This window comes from Otolemur garnettii, unplaced genomic scaffold, assembly GCF_000181295.1.
Source record: "Otolemur garnettii isolate 467f Iridium unplaced genomic scaffold, OtoGar3 scaffold00025, whole genome shotgun sequence".
Lineage (NCBI taxonomy): Eukaryota > Metazoa > Chordata > Mammalia > Primates > Galagidae > Otolemur > Otolemur garnettii.
The window spans coordinates 14,286,986-14,307,203 of NW_003852420.1; the positions used below are offsets into that span (position 1 = coordinate 14,286,986).

General features: G+C 47.5%; 1 protein-coding gene, 1 non-coding gene and 1 pseudogene across 2 annotated transcripts; 1 reads left to right on the top strand and 2 right to left on the bottom strand.

Annotated features, from left to right (window-relative positions):
- The first annotated feature begins 749 nt into the window (after window positions 1–749).
- LOC111724743 lies at window positions 750–878 on the top strand. The gene has a single exon (XR_002772980.1).
- Window positions 879–2,543: 1,665 nt separating this feature from the next.
- LOC100954605 lies at window positions 2,544–4,328 on the bottom strand (annotated as a pseudogene).
- A 5,172-nt stretch (window positions 4,329–9,500) lies between these two features.
- PLAGL2 (PLAG1 like zinc finger 2) lies at window positions 9,501–16,545 on the bottom strand. The gene is made up of 2 exons (XM_023512196.1): window positions 16,127–16,545; window positions 9,501–11,566 (listed from the first exon to the last, which is right to left on the bottom strand). The coding sequence occupies exons 1-2, from the start codon at window positions 16,384–16,386 to the stop codon at window positions 10,336–10,338; spliced, it is 1,491 nt and encodes a 496-aa protein (XP_023367964.1). The 5' UTR covers window positions 16,387–16,545; the 3' UTR covers window positions 9,501–10,335.
- Between the last annotated feature and the right edge of the window lie 3,673 nt (window positions 16,546–20,218).

Here is a 20,218-nt window from a genome sequence, read left to right on the forward strand (position 1 = left end):
TCCTGAGATCAGGCAATCTACCCACCTCAGCCTCCCAGGATGCTAGGATTACAGGCATTAGCCACTGTGCCCAACCATAACTTCAGCCTTAAGTCCTATAAAACCACCTTATTCAAACTCTACTCCTGCATACAAAGTTATACTAACAGGCCACAACAACTTGATAACAACTGTGAATTGTTACATAAGTTTCCAAATGGCAAAGAAAACTTACATTGACAATCTTATAAATGTTCTCAACTAAAAGCAGCAAGTACAGTTCAATTTCCCCAGTGAGCTGAAACACAGGAGGGGATGTGTAGGGCGTTGCTTAAAAGCAGCAAAATAAAAATCACTAACTTTCTACAAACAAGGTCAGACCAAGAGAGAAAAACCTCTAAAGTTGTGACATTCTATTATTCTTCTGATTTACAAAACACATCAATGAATCAAAAGAGCAAAATCAGGGGTTGATCTCCTTCCACCATATCTCAGCAGTCTGCCTTTTCAGCTGTCTCTGGCTTGTTGAACTCCCCTGCCAAAAGAACCCTCTCCCGTTATTTTGTGTTAAGGCCTCCCCAGGCCCCTGGGAGCAGAAGATAAGCCCCCTCCCCTACCAAAGGAAATGGAAGCAGACAGTCCTGCCAGCTTGGTGGAGGGACTTGGAGAGAAGGAGCAGCTCAGCTCTTGCATGTACAGAAACCTAGGATGCAGAGCTTCAAGTTAGTGACAATTTAAAAAAAAGAAAGAAAAGAAACACGTGGTAGGTTTGGACCTGGTGGAGGAGGAAGACAGAGTCAGGGTTACATTAGTCTAAAAGAATAGAGCATAAATTTGCAGTAACAGGTGTGAGCATTCTAGCAGCAGTTTGATGATTGTGTATGATACTGCAAACAGGAAAAAAAAAAAACACAGCATAAAATGAAATGATTAACTAGTCCAGCCCCTGGCAACTTCTCTGACTCTTTGTTTAGAAGCCTTTCCACTATCCCATACCTTTTGAAGATTCCAGGCCTTGCTGAAGGGGGTGGGGCACAGGAGCAGAGTGGGCAAAGAGAGGGCTAGTTGTAGCAGACAAAGGGAGGCAGATTCAACAGGATAGTCTGTCTCCTTAGCTGTTGTAAAAAAAAACTTGCTTCTTCAGTTGTTTTGTTTCTGAGCCCTTTAAAGAAAAATTATGTGAGATCTGAGCAGGTGCAGACAAGCCCCATGATCAGAAGCTCCCTCCCCAGTAACAGTAACCTGGCAGCCTAAAAACAAGTGGAGGCAGGGGAACTGCCGAAGAGCCTGGATTCTGGGCAGGTCCAATAACCAGGGCTCAGGAAGGTGGATTCCCAGAAGGGGTCCCATCCTTGCCCCGTCCTGAGCATGCCCAGCTACACCAGCCTGGCAGAGTTCCTAGAAGATTAGGGGTTCTCCTGGCCAGTGGCAGGTGGCCCATCTGGGTCCACAGTCAGTTTTTGTAGATCTAGGAGCCGGCAACAGGGCTGATGGTGGCCTGGGTAAAACTCATCAGAAAGGTGATGGGCAGGCATTGATGGGGCACAGCACAGACCTTTGCAAGCTGATAGCTGGGTGTGATGCAGGACCAAATGGGACAAGAAATGCTGTGTGTGGTGGTGCCCGTCGCTCAGTGGGTAGGGCACCAGCCACATACACCAAGGTTAGCAGGTTTGAGCCCAGCCTGGGCTAGCTAAACAACTGCAACCAAAAATAGATGGGTGTTGTGGCAGGCACCTATAGTGCCAGCTACTTGGGAGACTGAGGCAAAAGAATCACGTAAGCCCAAAAGTTTGAAGTCGCTGTGAGCTGTGATGCCATAGCACTCCACCAAGGGCAACACAGTGAGATTCTGTCTCGAAAGAAAGAAAAGAAAGGAAAGGAAAGGAAGGAAAGAAAGAAAAAAGAAATGCAGTGTGATCGTGAAAAATGTGCTACCCTTGACCTCGCACATGCCCAGTGTCCTTGTTGTGTGCCCATTTTGCCAGATGCCCAATAGTTCACTTGGTGGTAGTCTGGCCTGTGGTCCTAAAGTCATAGAATGGCCAAGTCTGGATGGCAGCCAGCACCAAATGCAACCATTTCATCTTGGGTAATGAGACTCAGCTTGCCACAGCCAGCGTGTGGGGCCACTGGGAGCATGGCCAGCATGAATATGAAGCCCAGCGTTTTTTGCAGCTTTGAAGCAGTAGACCTTAAAGAGGAACTAACTGGTCCTCCTAGTGATGATTTGCCTATGTCAAGATGGGTAGGAAGGCCATTGTCATAGGTTCAAACAATGAAAATGACAGTAGTACACACCCACAACACTGAGTGCTTGGCATAGATGCAGTGGCTCATAATAGTCATGTGATGTTGACATGGAACAGCATGAAAGCCATATGGAAACAGTAAAGCCTGGCCATGAAGGCCACAATCTTGGAGCTGAGTCCACCAAACATGCAGAGGAGCCAGAGTGCAGGGAACAAAAAAAGCAGACAGCAAAGTGCTTGCCACTGGCCTGAGCCCTGGCCCACAGCAGGCGGAAGGGAGTCTTTTGTAGACACCACATACTAGGGAAGGACTTAGCCAGACTGGAATCTATAGGGCCTAGGAGGGGCCTCTGTGGGCACTTGCTAGGGCTCCCCTGGCTGCATGAGGCCTATCCCCCAGCAGGTAGTATTTGCAGGGGGTTGGGTCACAATTCATCTTTAATAACTTGGGCAACACTTCCAGCTTCCAGGAGGCTGTGCGGGGGAAAACCAGCTAAAGAAGCTCTGGACAGCATCCTGGTTCCTGTAGACCAGGGTGGGGGATGGGGGGTGCCGGCCTCACTGCCATCAGATTTGAGTTGCAACAGACACCCTTCGGCCTAAGGATCTGCACTAATACTCCTTCACTATCACCTTGTTCCGGAAATAGGGGTTGCTCCAAAAGCAGAACTTGAACTTGCAACCTGTCCTGGAGTGCCTGAGCTCCCTCACCACCAAATTCATCAAGTAGCAGAGCATATTTTCATCTCGGGGCTAATCAAGACTGACAGTTGCAGGTAGTTCGGTAAGGTGTTGACCCAGAAGCCTGGAGTATTCTAGATAATGAAGCTCCTCTGTGCTAAGTGCAACCTGCGCTAGAGTAGAGGTAGGCTCTGTTGGCCTGGCCTCTCACTGCCTTCAGCTCCCACTGGATGGCTTCCAGTGGGTCCACAATTACGCCATCAAGGTTCAGGGCCTCTGTGCTCACCTGCAGCTTCTCCTCCCCTACCAGCTTCTCTTCCCCCATCTGCAGCTTCTCCACCTTCTCTGTGGCTTCCTCCACGAAGATGATGCCCTCCTCAGTCATTTCCTCGGCTTTCCCGCCGGCTCCTGCCTGTGCCCCTCCCACCCCCAATCCCACCCTTCTGCCCCACAGGTTTCCCGGGCCTCGTCCCAGACCAGGCTGCTTTCCAGGGTTGGGGCATTCGCCTCAAAGGTTGTTTCGGGGGAGTCAGAGCGGTCCCGGCGGCCCTCTGCCGAGTCCGGGCGGCAGCGATCCTGGGCTTTTCCAGTCGGGAACGCGGGGGGCCGGGAGGGCGCCCCTCTCCAGCGCAGGACCTTCACAGGGCCTCCGCCCGGTCGTCCGCGGTCACCTGAAGGAGCCCCGGGTCGGGAAGGGGTCGCAGCACTCCAGCAGGACTGCGGGTTCTGCCACGGGGGCGGAGCCACAGCTACCTGCGGCGACGAGGCGAGGTGGGGGTAGGGCCAGCAGGGGGAGACTCCGCCCCTCTCGCCCCCACCTTCCGGAAGAGATTCGCCAGGGTGCCTTGGCGGGCTGCCCCGGACTAACAGCCTGAAGGCCTGGCGGAGGGGTGTGGGTCTTCCTGGTGGGGACCCGACACAGGCCCAGACAGACCTGGTTCCAGATTACTCGAAGTGTATACCAAGCGAGGGGCAGCTCAGAGCAGACGCCTGGGGACAAGTACACCCGCCCTCCCCAGTGAAGTACAGTTATAACCTTCCCTTCACGGCCACCACGCCACACGGCGCCAAACGAGGGCTATTACCAGATCTGCTGTGGGCTTGCGGGCGTTACCCAACTCCCACACACTCGCGTTGCTTTGGGGCAGCTGTAGAACACTTGCGGCCTTGCACGGGATAAATTGCTGAGGCACAGCAGAGTGCTCAAGAGGATTCCCTTGCAGAGACTGACCAGACTCAAACGGGGAGCCACAAATAGCGGGAATAGTTGTCAAGCATAAGAAGGTGACTGAAATATTCATGTGAGGAAAGAAAGTGCTGGAAATATTCTTGGGGGCGGATATAGCAAGGTCAGAGTGAAAGGATCTGGGGCGAGGGAGGGTCTCCAGCACAGCATACCAGGGAGCAACTGTGCATGTACTAGTTTCCCCAACAGAGGCTGGATCCTCTTGGTTAGCTGAAACCAGGCAGGCCTTGCTTCACCTTGTCCTAGGCCCAGGGGTTACACTTTGCTCAGTACCAGCCACTTTACAAAGGTGGACTCTAGTCTGACGGGCAGGGTCTGTACTTGAGTAGGCTGAGGATGGGTGGACCCAGCCTCTGCAGTCCTTGATTCTGCAAATCTTCATGTGATCTCAGCTCCTAAACTTGTGGCCTATGGAGGTCAGTACACCTAATGCCCACTTCCGCCTGGAAGTCCTTGCCACCTCCTCTAGAAGGCCTCCTGTTTTCTGCTGCCCTAAGGATAGAACGGCTGTTTCATCTGAGGCCCCAGACTTGTTCTGGGATATACACCTCCTAGAGGGGAAGGTGGATTCCTCTGGGATCCTGAGTAGACACTTAACATTTGTCAAGTACAAGGCCAAAGATGAAGGGCCAGCCTATCACCTTTGTACACAAAACACCTGTACATGTTAATGCCCCCATGGGCTCTTGGCATGGATAGTGACTTGCACTGCTTAGCTATGAACACTGGCTCCAAACCAAAGATAACTGGCTTCAGTCTGAGCCCTTGATGGGAGGATCTCAAGGGGTGAGGCCCAGGAACAAGGTGTGTGCCTCTGTTAGAGACTGGCCAAGCAATGATGTCACGTAAAGCCATGTCAGCCCCTCAACGGTTGGTTGATGGTTGGGCACAAATGTAGGTCAGGTCCTAGGTCTGTCATTAACTAGATGTGAACTCTAGGCAGTGAGTGGCTGTAGTAGACGTTTTTCTTGTATAACCAGCATCCATTCTTCATCCTAACAGTATCCCAAATTTCCTTTGAGAAGCCTCCCTCCTTCCCTGTCTCAGTCTTGTTCTCACTGGCTTATGGTGACTGCTTGTGGGATGGCACAGAATCCCATCAAGGCCAATAAAACAGATGTTTACTGCAGCTTCTATGAATAAGAGAGTGAAGTCCTGGCTGGGCATGGTGGCTCACACCAGTAATCCTTGCAGTCTGGGAGACTTGAGGCGGGTGGATTGCTTGAGTTCAAGAGTTCAAGACCAGCCTAAGCAAGAGCAAAAATCTCTTGCTAAAATAGAAATTGGGATTCTACTAAATTGGGATCTCTACTAAAAATAGAAAAATAAGCCAGGTGTTGAGGCAGGTGCCTATAGTCCTAGTTACTCTGGAAGCTGGGACACGAAGATCTTTTAGTCCCAGAGTTTGAGCTTGCTGTGAGTTATGACACCACCACACTCAACCCGAGGGCAATGGAGTGAGACTCTTGTCTCAAAAAAAAAAAAAAAAAAAAAAAAAGTGGAGTCCTCTTACCTAAGAACCTAGTGGCAGCATTCCATTCCTACAAGAACCTACTTTGTAGTGCCTAAAGATGAAGCCACAACTGCACAAGATAGGGCAGAAATAGAAATGCTAAGGTCAATCATGTTTGAGCTACTAGAACAATCTAACCTAAAGGCTGCTCTACAACTGGTATTTTTAGACTGTTTTCCACCTTGCGTTAAAAGAACAATTTTTTTTTTTTAAGAGACAAGGTCTCATTCTGTTACCCAGGCTGGAGTGCAGTAGATAACAGATCATAACTCACTATAACTTAGAACTCTTGAGCTCAAGTGACCCTCCCACCTCAGCCTCCTGAGGAGCTGAGATTACAGGTGTTCATCATCATGCGTGGCTAATTTTTCTTATCTTCTGTAGAGACAGGGTCTTGCTGTTTCCAGGCTGGCCTCAAACTCCTGGCCTCAAGCAGTCCTCCCATCTTGACCTCCCAAAAATGCTGAGATGAGGGAGCCACTGTGCCAAGCCCTGGCATTTTTCAATTACATGAAATTTTACTGTTTAATTGGGGTATTCTGACTTTTTTATCCAAAATGATTAACTGATAGGATGATGGCACTTACCTTGAAGACTTTCAAATATCTTTTATTTCTAAACACAAAGCTTGTACTTGTTAACAGAGGGTTTACCATCTACCCTACCCTCACCATCACCTTGGTGAGGTGAAGATTTCTGAAGATTCCAATTCTTCCCAATTCCAGGCTCGCTCCAACCCTTTCCCAATCAGAGAGGTTCACAACTTCCAAACACATCATTCAGAAGTTTTTAATAAACAACTTCATTATAAAAACTTTTGAAAATGTAATTCTGTAAAACATTGAAAAATCTACTTTAACAAAGATACGCCCTGTGCATTTTCTAATGGCACTTATATTTTACAATTAAAAACCTTGTTTTATATAAAGCCAAAAATACTCCAAGAGGTTATTCACTGTGTTTACAAAGTGCTAGAAGATTTTTGTCTTGTATTTTTCTTTTTAAATAATCTGGCGTTACAAGAGTGGCTCCAAAGCCTTGACCACTGATAGGGAGGGAAGGAGATGAGAAGTGGTGTTCAGGGGTTCTAGTGCCAAATATGCAGAGGTGGAGAGGTGCACATGGGGAGAATCAGCTAAAGTCAGCTGACACACAAAGAAATTGGACTGGAATTCTTACAAACCCCTCCATGGAGGCACTAGATTATCATGGTGAACACCTCTTTCCCCTCGCCACAGACCCTACTCTCCAGTGGTGAAGGTCACAGCCAATTCCTTCAACAGCAGATTCAGAACTCCAGGAGAGGCCAGGGTGGGGTCCCAGAGGAATCTGGACTTTTCTGGCCAACACCTGCCTAAGGCAAAGTTTCTTATTACATAAATATCCTTGTTAAAAAGCAAAATATTGATCCTGTACAATATAACCTGTTAAAAAATCGTGCTTAAAAACAGCTCCTAGATAAGAAGGGAGGTGGAGAGAGGGCAGAGAAAACAGCTACCAAAAAGGGAATTTAAAGGGCTACTAGGGAAGGTTTAGGGTAGTAGAATCCCAACTTAGGATAATATTCTATGAGCAAAAAAGTAATCACACCTGCTTCCCGGGTTTCCATTAACAAAATGACATTTGTAAAGGTTGAAGGGAAAAATCTCATTGGTGCTCCTTTCCCTGACTCCCACCTCTTTAAGATGATGCAGAGATCATTTGGGCTGACACCTAGCATGTCATCCCTTGTACTCAACCCTGACCAGCTACTGTGCAGGGTGGGAGGTGCCTGCCTGTTGCCACTATTCAGGACAGCTCATTGCTGACAGAGGCTAGAGGTGGTAGGGAAGGGGGACGTCGCCCCTTTTTTTCTGGTCCCTGATTCATCTTTGCCGCATGCCATGGCTCCTGTCCTGGGCAGACGCCCTTCAGGCTCTCATGGCCTCAGTAAGGATATTGCAATGAGTTTGGGTACTGAATGTAGGATAAAGCTACTCTTATCCTTTCAACAACCAGGTCAATAAGGTTTTTTTCTTTTTTTTTTTTTTTCCAGGGGGTAGGGGGTGTTTAAGAAATGGCTGGGTGGCTGTGGTCCAAAAAAGAGGTGAAGGCCGATAATATTCCTCTGCTTCAGCAAAGTTCACAGTAATGGGAAAATTCCTTGTGAGTGGTGTGGGCATTGAAGGAAAAGAAGGGAGAAAGATGGAAGGGAGATGGGATTCGGGGAAGACAAAAGAAGACAGGTGGTGGGAGTAGGCCCCAGTTAGTTTTTAAATAATTGCTTTGCCGATTCTGATTCTGAGTTTCCCAGCATCTCTTATGGGGAGAGAAAACTGAAGAGACGGACAGGAAGACAGGCAGAGAGGACAGGAGTCCTCTAACAGCCTGACTTTTCCATTCTGTGGCCAGAGACCCATTTGCCTCTATAAACTGAGGGTGCAGGGAAAGTGGCAGGAAAGGGGAGGAAGGTTACTGGTTCTAGTGCCAAAGACCAGATACAACAAGGAGAATGGCAGCAGTCCCACTTGGATTCTCACATACCATTTCCTATAATACGAGTCCCAATAACATGCACAGCATGCAGAAGGTGGCTGCGTACCAGGTAGACGCTTTTTAAATATAAACCTTAATTAGTCCCTGGGACTCACTGAAACTTATTTTTAGAAGCAAATCACCTAGTCTTGATTCTAATCTTGCCAGACATTTTAACATCTGGCTTTGTTTTTTTTAAAGGTATCCCAAACTATCCTGCCTAAATCAAAACATGCTTACTTACTCCACATTGCTTCCAAACAAGGGCCAGGGAGCTAAATTTTAAGGCTTTCACCTCAAACAAGGAGTACTGGCCTGGGCTGAAGCAGAAGCCTGAGTCTTGGACCTGCTCAGTTCCTAATGATAAACCAAAGTGAGTCTAGACAGAAGAGGACTGGAGGAGGACTGATGAGAGGTTGAGGCAGTTCCTTGGTAGTTTGTCCTGAAACCCTAGTGGAGAAGCCAGCAAGAGGCACTCAGTGAGAGAAGTGCCCCGAAACTGTTGGCTGCATCTGTAGGAGTTAACAATAAAGAGGTAGAAGTGTGTTTCTGAATCAGAGTGGAGGGGTCTCAAGAGGGTCCTGCAACGGAGGTCCCTGAGGTGCCTCCCTTCCACAAGTGGGAAGCGCAAAGCCCACGCAGAACTGAGATGAAGCAAGGATGGGGTTCCTCTGAGCAGTCTGGGCAAAGGCTTTGCTGTTTATAGCAGGAAGCCCCCCAAGTCAGAAGAGAACTAATCATATGTTGCAAGAAACCTGGCTGGACAGTAGGGACAAAACTGAGGGGGGGGCCACAAGAAGGTCGAAGTTCGTCGCTGCAGAGTAGAGCCTAGCACAGTGGCCCGAGTCCATGGAGACTGCAACGTGGAAGCAGCAGAAAAATTTTGGTTTAGGAAGCAACAATGTATCCATAGATCAGGACTTAACTGCCCCATCCTAACTTTCTTAAAACTCTTGTTCCAACAATTCCACAACTTCCTGGGAAAGGGACAGGTAGGAAGAAGACAAATGAGGAGCTCATACCCTCTCCTCTGCTATCCACACCAACCTAGAACCCAGCGTCCCTCCTTCCAAGGTTAATAACAACAGCTCATGATGTTTAGGGTGGGGATCAGGGAATGGGGAGGTGATAAGAGTATGCATGCCTTTAATTTCATCCCTTCTCCAGTTCAAAAGGAGGACAAGGGGGTCATGATGTACTCGGAGAAAAACAGAATTGAAGACCTGTGAGAAAACTGCTCCAATCTTCTTGCCTGTCTCCTGTGGACACTGCCAGGAAGGCAGGAACAGACGCAGTCATGGAAGATGGCAGAGACTGAAGCAGTCCAAAGTCAGTTTATTTCCCCACAGGGGAAAAATGTGACCTCAAGTGAAGAGAAGTCAGTAAGACCCGACTCCGCCTTGTAAACAGGGCTCCAGTTAACACCAGGTACCAAACGGTTCAGGCTGGTGCCAACTGGAATGGACTGGTGGGAATGGATTCACGGCGTGTAAACAGTGTTCACTGCAATCATTCTAAGGCTAACAGCTTGGCAAGGGAGGTGAAATGGTGTGTCTGAGGTGACTGTGTAAACGGTACCGTTGCTGGACAACACTGACTGGAAATGGAGGTGCTGGTACTGTAGGGATGGGAGTGGTGGGGAAGAACAGAGACTCTCTCTCTTGCCCATTGGTTGAAAGCAGGCGATGAAGCCAAGTGACCTTCTACAGCAGGGCCTGACCAAACTGACTGCTGTGGGGTCTGCTGGTTGGGACCAGAATGCAGACTTCTTGGGTGATTTCTCTTGAGGTCATCCAAGACGAAACCCTCTGTCTCCAAGAGCCCTCCCCCTTCTCCAAAGAGAAGGAGGTTCTGACACTTTGGAGAGGAAGAGGACTAACTGTGGCTCCCGATTCAGATCAAAAAAGTAAAAGTAAAAATACCTGAAGTCCTATGGTATGAGATCTTTTCATGGGGTTGGGGCTCAAAACTCCTCCTGGAATCGATCCTGGAGCCTGAACCCCTAAACCAAGTGCTCCATACAGACACTGGAATTTTTTCTTTTCGAACCCAGCTCTGAAAGCTCAGCTGCCTTCATGGGGGACACGGACGGGGTAGGTACTACGGCCCCCTGACAGAGCCAAAGACTGACCTGAGGGCCTCTGTGGGGGCTACTGGAATGCTTGGTGGAAACGAGGCAGGGTGGTGCTACTCAGGCCAGAGGTGAAGACAGGAGGCAAGGAGTGCAGAGGCCCAAAGTTCAGTGGTCCCCCAGCTCCTGGGGAATCTTGAGGCTGAGCTTGCAAAGTGGTAAGCAGGGGCTGTGCCTCAGCCTGGGAATAGCCCATGACCAGGCCTCCTGTGGCACCAGGAGGGTTACATGGGGGCAGGTTGAGTGGAAGAAAGCCCAGTAAGTGGGAGAAGTCCACATTAGCAGCGCAGAGGGCCTCGGAGAGGTTAGCGGGGCTCTTGGTGAGCAGTGCTTCATCTAGGAGGGCCGCAGCTGCCGCCGGCTGAGGTGAGGCGGGCTGGGGTTCAGCGGATGAGAGAGACAGGCTTCCAGGAAGCTCCGCCAGAAAACTATCCACCTCCACTTTGGGCAATTTGTCAGGCAAGTATGAGGTAGATCCAAGCTGGTATTTTGGAGGGAGCTGAGCTGGGGAAGAGATAGGTGAGGATTCCAGAGGGTAGCTCATACCCATGGGCAGCGTGTTGTGCACCAGGGAGTGTGGCACGCCCGCACTGGGCACAGTAGGGATGTGGGCGCCATACATGCCCATAGGCAACATGCCAGGAAAGGCCTTGGCCCCCATCACGTCCCGAGAGGCCATGCATAGCACAGGACTCAGCTCTTCCTTCACACTAACTGTGGAGCTGCAGCTGAGTAGGCCTAACATGTCCACTGGCTCTGTCTTGATCTTGAGCAGCTCCTGCGAGTGGCTCTTCTTAACATGACGTGTCAGGTGGTCCTTGCGGCCAAACCGCTGGGCACAGTACTGGCATAGGAAGTCCTTACGGCCCGTGTGTACCACTAGGTGCCGCCGCACATCCTTACGAGTATAAAACCGGCGGTCGCAGTGGTCACAGGGGTGCTTCTTCTCCTTGGCACCACCTGCTACTCGGCGTGAGTGGGCCTTCAGGTGCTCTAGCAGGGCCTGGGTACTCTCAAAGGTCTGCAAGCACACCTTGCAGCTGAGGTCACCACTGCTGGCAGCATGCATGGCCAGGTGGCGCCGGTAACCCAGCTTCGTATTATAATTCTTACCACACTCAGAGCAATGGAGGGCTTCTTTGTTAGGGTCATGAGTCTGCAGGTGGTTCCGCAGATGGTCCTTGCGGTGAAACATCTTATCACAGTACATGCACTGGTGGGGTTTCTGGGCTGAGTGGGTGGCCATGTGCCTAGGAGAGGGGAAGAACAAGGGACGAGAGAGAAAGCAGATCATAAGGGCTGAATGGACAACTAAGATGTCTGTTAAGAGAAAACTAGATATAGAAACTACAGTAAAGCCGTGCAATGGAATACCACCAATATTCTGTAGATATCCTTGTCTATCTACAAAATCATGTATGTTCTCTATTCTTAGCAGCATTATTTGTAGTAGCAAAAAAGCAGAAACAAGAACAAAGAACATCCATTAATAGAGAACTTTTTTTTTTTTTTTTTTTTTGAGACAGGAGACTCAAGCTGTCCCCCTGGGTAGAGTGCTGTGACATCACAGCTCACAGCAACCTCCAACTCCTGGGCTCAAGAGAGTCTCCTGCCTCAGCCTCCCGAGTAGCTGGGACCACAGGCGCCCGCCAAAACGCCCGGCTATATTTTTCGGTTGCAGCCATCATTGTTGTTTGGCAGGCCCAGGCTAGATTCGAACCTGCCACCTTGGGTGTATGTGGCTGGCGCCTTAGCTACTTGAGCCACAAGCACCAAGCCTAAATTATCATTAAAATGACTCAAAAAAAAATTTTTTTTTGAGACAGAATCTCACTTTATCGCCCTTGATGGAGCGCCATGGTGTCACACAGCTCACAGCACCAGGGAGTTGTACATGCTCGCACTGGACACAGTAGGGATGTAGGTGCCATAAGTGGTGATTCCTGGGCTTAGGCGATTCTCTTGCCTCAGCCTCCCAAGTAGCTGGGACTACAGTCGCCTGCTACAATCCCCAGCTATTTTTTGTTGCTGTTGCAGTTTGGCCAGGGCCAGGTTTGAACCTGCCACCCTCAGTATATAGGGCCAGTGCCCTACCCACTGAGTGATAGGTGCTGCCCAAAATGATTCAATTTTTTAAAAAAATAAGGCACCTTTGTATGTAACTACAGGGCAAACAATTAATACAGTAAATGGGAAGAAAGGCAAAGTGCATACAGATTAGTAATACTAAGTAAAAAGGGAGAAAACATTTGTGACATTTGCTTATCTATGCTTAAAACATCTCTAGAAAGTATGTAAGAAACTGACATCACTGGTTGCTCATGGGAGAAAAACTGGACAGTTATAAGCGGATATGATGGAGAATATTCATTGTACAAGCTTTGGTGACTTTTTGAACTTTGAATTATACAAATGTATTTCTTTTTCAAAAGATTGTATCTAAATAATTAAAATGACACAAGAGGCTCGGTGCCTGTGGCTCAAGTGGCTAAGGTGCCAGCCACATATACCTAAGGTGGCGGGTTCGAATCCAGCCCGGCCCGCCAAACAACAATGACGGCTACAACCAAAAAATAGCCAGGCGTTGTGGCGGGTGCCTGTAGTCCCAGCTACTTGGGAGGCTGAGGCACGAGACTCACTTGAGCCCAGGAGTTGGAGGTTGCTGTGAGCTATGATGCCACGGCGGCACTCTACCCAGGGGGATAGCTTAAGGCTTTGTCTCAAAAAAGTAAATAAATAAATAAAGATAAAAAAAATAAAAAAAATAAAATGACACAAGAAAAAATGAAATATATCTAAACTTTCTGATCTAGAATGAATTCCCATGATATATAAGGCTAAGTCAAAAAATGAAGTCCAGTGGGCACTCGTAGCTCAGTGATTAGGGCGCTGGCCACATGCTCTGGGGCTGGTGGGTTTGAAGCTGGCCTGGGCCTGCTAACCAAAAACAAATAAACAAAAACACTTGGGAGGCTGAGGCAGGTGGATTGCCTGAGCTCACAGGTTCGAGACCAGCCTGCACCAGAGCAAGACCTCATCTCTAAAAAATAGCCAGGTGTTGTGGCAGGGGCCTGTAGTCTCAGCGACTTGGGAGGCTGCGGCAAGAGGACCACTTGAGCCCAAGAGTTTGAGGTTGCTGTAGTTAAGACACCATGGCACCCTACCGAGGGTGACCAAGTGAGACTGTGTCTCAAAAAAATAAAATAAAATAAAATAAAATGGGGGCTCAGCGCCCGTTGCTCAGTGGTTAGGGTGCCAGCCATGTACACTTAGGTTGGCAGGTTCGAACTCAGCCCAGGCCTGCTAAAACAACAACAACAACAACAAAATAGCCAAGTGTTACGGTGGGCACCTATAGTCCCAACTACTTGGGAGGCTCAGACAAGAGAATCGCTTAAGCCCAAGAGTTTGAGGTTGCTGTGAGCTGTGACGTCATGACACTCTACCAAGGGTGACACAGAGACTCTGTCTCAAAAAAAGAAAGAAAATAAAATAAATAAAGGGGAAGGGAATACACATTTGAATGTTTCAAGAAGGATACACAAGAAACCTACCCTAGTGGCTGCCTTTAGTGAGAGGAACAGTAGCTTCAAGGATGAGGACAACTCATTTTTCACTGCAGGACCATTTGCACCATTTGAACTGCTTGCTGTATAAACCAGTAATGCATTAAGAAGTGTTTTATGGGATAGTGCCTATAGCTCAGTGAGGAGGCTGCCAGCCCCATATACTGACAGTGGCGGGTTCAAACCCAGCCCCGGCCAAACTGCAACAAAAAATAGCCAGCCATTGTGGCAGGCACCCGTGGTCCCAGCTACTAAGGAGGCTGAGGCAAGAGAATCACCTAAGCCCAAGAGCTGGAGGTTACTGTGAGCTGTGACGCCACAGAACTCTACTGAGGGTAACAAAGTGAGACTCTGTCTCTAAAAAAAAAAAAAGGCGTTTTATGGTATGGCATCTCAGTGTCCCTTGGTTTACCTGCTCCCATCTGGTTGGAAAGCAGCTTAGAATCTAGGAACTGCAATCTGCAACTTCATGGTTCATTTGGAAATAATTCAGCACTCACAGTTTGCCAGGCCCTGCATAATGTGACATTAACGTCCTCCAGAAAAGGGGGCTAAAACAGGGCAGCCCCACTTACCAGTCAGTGAGTAGCAGAGGCGAGATTTAAAGAGACCTTCTTGAGACCCAAGTTCACTCAGGTATGCCACAGCTGTCTCTAGTATAGCACCCAGTGATCCTTTCTGCTGAGGGTATCAATCATTACCCTCATGCTCATGTACAGGCTCAAAAGTGCTCACAGCTATGGGCTACTATCAACTTCCTGTGACATAAGCAATATGGTAACATATAAGAGAGAGGTTCTGAGTGATCCACGGTCCATTTTCCTCATTTTGCGGGTGAGGAAACTCAGGCCCAAAGAGGTTTAGTGACTCACTTAAGACCACACACTAAATTATGGAGTGAAGTCAGGGCTCCTGCCTCTTGGACCAGGACCTTTCCTATAGCATCCCAATATCATCCAGACCATCACTAAGAAAGTCTGAAAGGATAGCCCTGATTTAAGTCCCCCTGAGATTAAAGAGCACACAGAGAATCAAAGCAATCCTGAGGGTGGCCAATCCTACCACACTACCCTGCTACCTATTTTAGTTACTTCCTATCAACTGTTTTCCAGATGAGGAACTGAGGCTTTCTGTGGTCATCCTGTTCATATATTTACCTGTTTGCCCCCCACTATTAAGATCATAAACTCAGGCTCAGTACCTATAGCTTAAATGGCTAGGGCGCCAGCCACATACACCGGAGCTAGTGGGCTGGAATCTAGCCTGGGCCCACCAAACAATGACAACTGCAACTTAAAAATAGCCAAGTGTTGTGGCGGATGCCTCCAGTCCCAGCTATTTAGGAGGCTGAGACAAGAGAATCACGTAAGCCCAAGAGTTTGAGGTTGCTGTGAGCTGTGATGCCATGGCACTCTACCTAGGGTGACAGCTTGAGACTCTGTCTCAAAAAAAAAAAATCATAAACTCAATGAGGGCCAGCATCCACATCTGTCTGGCTCACTACTGTGATACTGAACACTATATACGATAACATAACCAGAGCCCAATAAATAACAGTTGAATAGATGAATGGATGGTTGGATGACTACGCATCAGGCTGTTCTATCTCATTTGCAAAGGGTAAGTTCACGATTCCTCACTGATAAAAAAGCAAGAATAAAGCTGAGCTGCCATTCTGGCTTATGCCAGGGCTTTCGCATTCAGTTTCACTTTAAGTAGGGTGTCTTGAGCTTGCATGTTTCATAAAAAAACAGCTGCCCAGTGGGCACCAGGGAGACGGTTGTAATCATTTGAGTAGCAGTCTGATTCAGGAGAAGAGGCACTGCAGGACCTAAGAAGCTATGTGATCTTGAATAAGTTATATCCTCATGCTGAGCCTCCAGAGGGAGGCTCAGACTTGATCAGCGGGTCTACTTTGCCTTCTAAAGTTCTAAAACCAATCTCTAACTTCTGGCTAAAATTCTGACCATCACTTGACAGGGGTAGGAAAAGGAGTAGTAAAAAAAATGTTCAGGCTAGTTTGTTCATGGCTGCCTGATATTGTAGCCATCAGATACTTGAGTCTGAATCAAATGATCTCAATCGTTTTCACTGAGTACCATCAAATGTTTGCTGTTCAGGGAGGTTTGTGGGATGAATTAACCTCCATTCTTCTTCTCCACTCTTCCCCACATTCAGCAGGGTGTTTCTGGCTTTGTCCTCTGGAAACTTTAGGGCAGGAAGAGGTATGAGAGTGTCACCTACCTATAAAGCTTGTATTTGGAGGCAAAAGCCTTGCCACAGTGCAGCTGAGGGCAGCTATACGGTCTCTGCTCTGGATGGGGGAGGCTGTGAGGCCTCAGCTTCTCCCCATTTGAGAAGGGTGTCCCCGAGATTTCACATTGGCACTTCACTTGACTCTCCGCCTCTCGGCCCCGAGGCCTGGGAACTAGTTTCCAGCCCACTTCCTCCTCCTGCTTTGCATCTTGAATCCAAGGAGGGACGCTGGTAAAAAATGTGGTCATGGCAAGGCTAATGGCGAAGGGCCATGTTATTCAGAAAGCCTCCCCCATCAGCTTCACATGGGTTCTCTGTTCTGTCACAGTCTCCAACGCAGCCTTCAGAAAACAATCTTTTCACCTGAAACATCAGAACACTTGGTGTTAGGGAGTCTAATACCATGAGAACATGGGCTCTGGATACAGCCCCATCCCATTCTAATTCCAGCCCTTCTACTCAGAACCTATGAGACTTCTAGCCAATTAGTTACTTTCCCCTGACTAATTCCTCATTTATAAAATTGGCATAATGATCTCCTAAACTGTAAGGATGTTTTGAGGATTAAATGAGATCACGACTATAAAGCATTCAGCAAAAGGCTAGGCATACAGTAAGGGCTTAGTGGCAACTATCATTACTACCAACTAGGCCAGTAAGAAACAAGATACACAGAGGAACTAAAAGCCCTAAAACTTCAAACTTTCTCTTTTGGATCTCACTTTTACATCCTTTCCACTAAACCTAGAGACAGCAGTTCCTCTTCTTCCTAATTATCCTAGCACCAACTCGTCCACTACTTTCTACAATTTTCCTCCTCATGGAGGTGTGAAGGAGCAATAAAATGCCCAAAAGGCAACAGAGAAGACTTTACTTAGGAAATTTACATCCTAGAAAGTCAGCCCCTACACCAGATGTGTTTCTTAGCAGTGCATCAACATCAGGAGGATTTATCTGAGGTGGTAATAGCAGACTAGCATTTTCCCTAAACCAGAAAAGATCACATTCTGACCTCTGTGAATCTGGGTCTTGGGGTCCAAACCATGCTTCTTTGGCAAAACCTCTCCAATACTCCAAGATGCACCACTATAACCCTATAGTACATACATATGCACTTTTCCATTATCAGCTGGTAACATACCTGCATTGGAATTTAGTCTTTGCTACACTCTTTGAGGACTCATATCATCTCTTTCATCTCTATATACCTAACATCTAGGAAAAAACCTCAACTTTCTTTTCAATAAGTAAATTAGTCATTGAATGCAAGCTGATTCTCAGGGACTAAATTATGCCCAGGAAGTTCTGGCTTAAACCAGGTTCACAGCTCTTTCAAAGTGGGGAGACAAGTCTGATTACTTCTCTTTTGGGGGGCAGGAGGGAAGGCTGGTGCAAGGGTGATACAATTCCTTTCCTGACACCAACTCAGAAGGAGTTAGCATACTATCTCTCAAAAGGGGACAAAAGACCTACATTCATACTCACAAACTCACAGATTATCAACTGCAATACAATCTGTAACTTAACAGGGGAATTCCCTTCAAAGAGATTATGCCAAAATTTGATCATTAGGCTTTTCCATATGACGAGAAAACAAGGGGTGTCTGGGGATCGTCCACCAGAATCTGGGGAGGGCTCCAATGGCACAAACTAGTTGTGGGCCACAGAATGCTTGCTCAGCTCATTAGCACCTGCTGCTTACTGTGACCATTCATCCAACAGACTGGCCGTGAACGAGATGAACGAGATGATGGGATCAGCGGGTTCATGCCCCAGAGAGCTTTGCTCATCATCAACATGAGCTACGACCTGTTCAGGAACCATTCCTCTCATTGAAGAAACATTGCAAAGTAACATGATAAACATTTCCCCATCACGAGTGGTGATTTGCCTAGAAAGATCTGCATAAAAGTGGCTGCATTTTGCATGAATCACATGCCAGGGAAGGTGGACAGCACTAAAAACTAGTCCCACTTGAACCTTCAAGTCATCATAGCATAGTTACCTACTTCACTATAAACCTCACAGGCCTCTGATGTCTGGCTTTCATCGTTTAAGTCCCCTCCTCCTTCACCAGGGTGGAATTACTTGTTATAATACCAGTGATTACTACGCACCTTGGAATTGGGTAAAGAGTGAGCTCAAGTGTACATGTTTAGTTTGGAAGGAATTACTCCTATCAAAGTCAAATTCTGCTTCCCCTTCATATCTGAAATCATGTACCTCAGCCTCTGGAAAGCTAGGAATGGCAGAAGGAAACAAGTCACATCACTTTGGCTGACGTGAGAGGGGAGCCTAGCCCTGGAAATTCCGCACAAACTCAGAAAGAGAACAGTATGTCCCCACCTCCCACACGTCCACCTCATCTGTTCTCCTGAACAAGCACAAACAAGACATAGCACTTTAGCACACTGCTACTGAAAGAGTGAGTAATGGGCTTCTAGGAAAGAGGCTGGTGGTGGCTAAGAAGAGCTCACGAGGTTGTACTCATAGGACGAAAGGAGGAAAGTGGCAGCCATGTGCTTGCCTTGATCTGCATTTAATGGGGATATGGCTTTAAAAAGAACCCTTCTGGGAATCTAGTCTCTCTGTTCTTTCTCTCTCTGCCCTTTGTCTGCAAACTCCTCTGATCCAGAAAGATTCCTGGATTTGTCTCATGTAATCAGAAAGCCTGTTCCTTCAGACTTCTCCTTCCTCAGCAAAACTGAAAGAATTCTGCTTCTCTTTCAAAGCTGCTCTTCTGGTCTCACATTCTAACCTTAACAACTATAGAGAAGCTGACAGAACCTGTTTCCATAAAACAAACACAATCCCTCCCAGTTACTGGTGTAACTCAGTATATTTTCAGCCTAAGATTCTAGTGACTGATCTGAAAGGGGAGGTAGCATGGACGAACCTTGGACTTGCTATCAGAAGAGCTGCCACTTACTGGCTAGGAAACCATAGGCAAGTTACTTTATTTCTCTGAACCTCAGTTTTCTCAATTTCTAACATAGAGATTTATTCTCCTTACCCATAAGATTCTTATAAAATAGCAAGTAACATTCTTATAAGCATCTGACATAAAATATGTGCAGAATACATGCAATGCTGAGGTCTAAATTGTGCCTGCCTCTTTTCCGCATGAGGCCAGATGAGTACTTCTTTTTCTCCCCTTTAATGTTACTTTTCAGGCCTCAGAGTGAGTTTCCTTCCTTTCCCAACATCTCCCCAGAATGCAGTCTTCCACTTTTCCTTCACAACTAACCCCCAGCACATCCCCTCTAAGCAGCCCCTTACTTTACCTTCCTCCAGCACCATCTCCTCATGGCCAGATAGCCACTTTCTTATATCCTCTTGTGTTCTTAAGGCTCTGTACCCCAACAGGAATGCTTGCTAAAAAAACTGCGTGTGGCCCTCAGTGCAGGCTGAAACAGACATATTGCTCCCGGTCTGTCCATCCTCTATTGTATGCCATGATGTCTGCTGCCCTCTGATGAAACTATAGTTTTTATGGTGTTACATCATCTCTATAGAAACTGCGTTCTTTCTCCATTATTAGCCTGTTTCCTCATCTGTAAAGCTAAAAATATTTACCTCACAGGCTTGTTGTAAGGATTATTTTAGTCAGGTATGCAAAGGGCTCAGCACAGGGCCTGGCCTGCTGGAAGTGCCCAACAAAAGACAGCTATGATCTCTTTCTCAGTATTGAGTTGCACCTTCTGCTGCCACATTCTAATTCTCGCAACTCACCCCACCCCAAGAAAATACTACTGAGATAGCACCCCTGCAGCAAGGAAAGGGTTAATCTCTGAATGTTCTTAACTAAAGAGACCCACAGAGGATTAACAGCTCCACTTTGGTGACTATCCTAAAATAGCTTTTATCCCTCCTGCCCAAGAGCTACTTGGGGATCTGAAGAACTCAATTCAACACCTGCTGGAGGAAATACACCCAGGATCATTCTTGGGGTAAAACCTTCCCTTAAGCAGAACCCAAAATAGCAACTGGGAAACTATACATAAAGAAAAAAATCATAGGTCCTAACCTGAGTACTAGAAAAAAAAATTGGTTGGCTGGAAAACAGTGAGAAGGAAAAGG

Coding starts and splice junctions, on each gene's coding strand:
- PLAGL2 (XM_023512196.1), bottom strand. CDS start 16,386: ATGACCACATTTTTTACCAGCGTCCCTCCTTGGATTCAAGATGCAAAG. Junction 11,567..16,126: donor TCCAAATACAAGCTTTATAG/GTAGGTGACACT, acceptor CCCCTCTCCTAG/GCACATGGCCACCCACTCAG.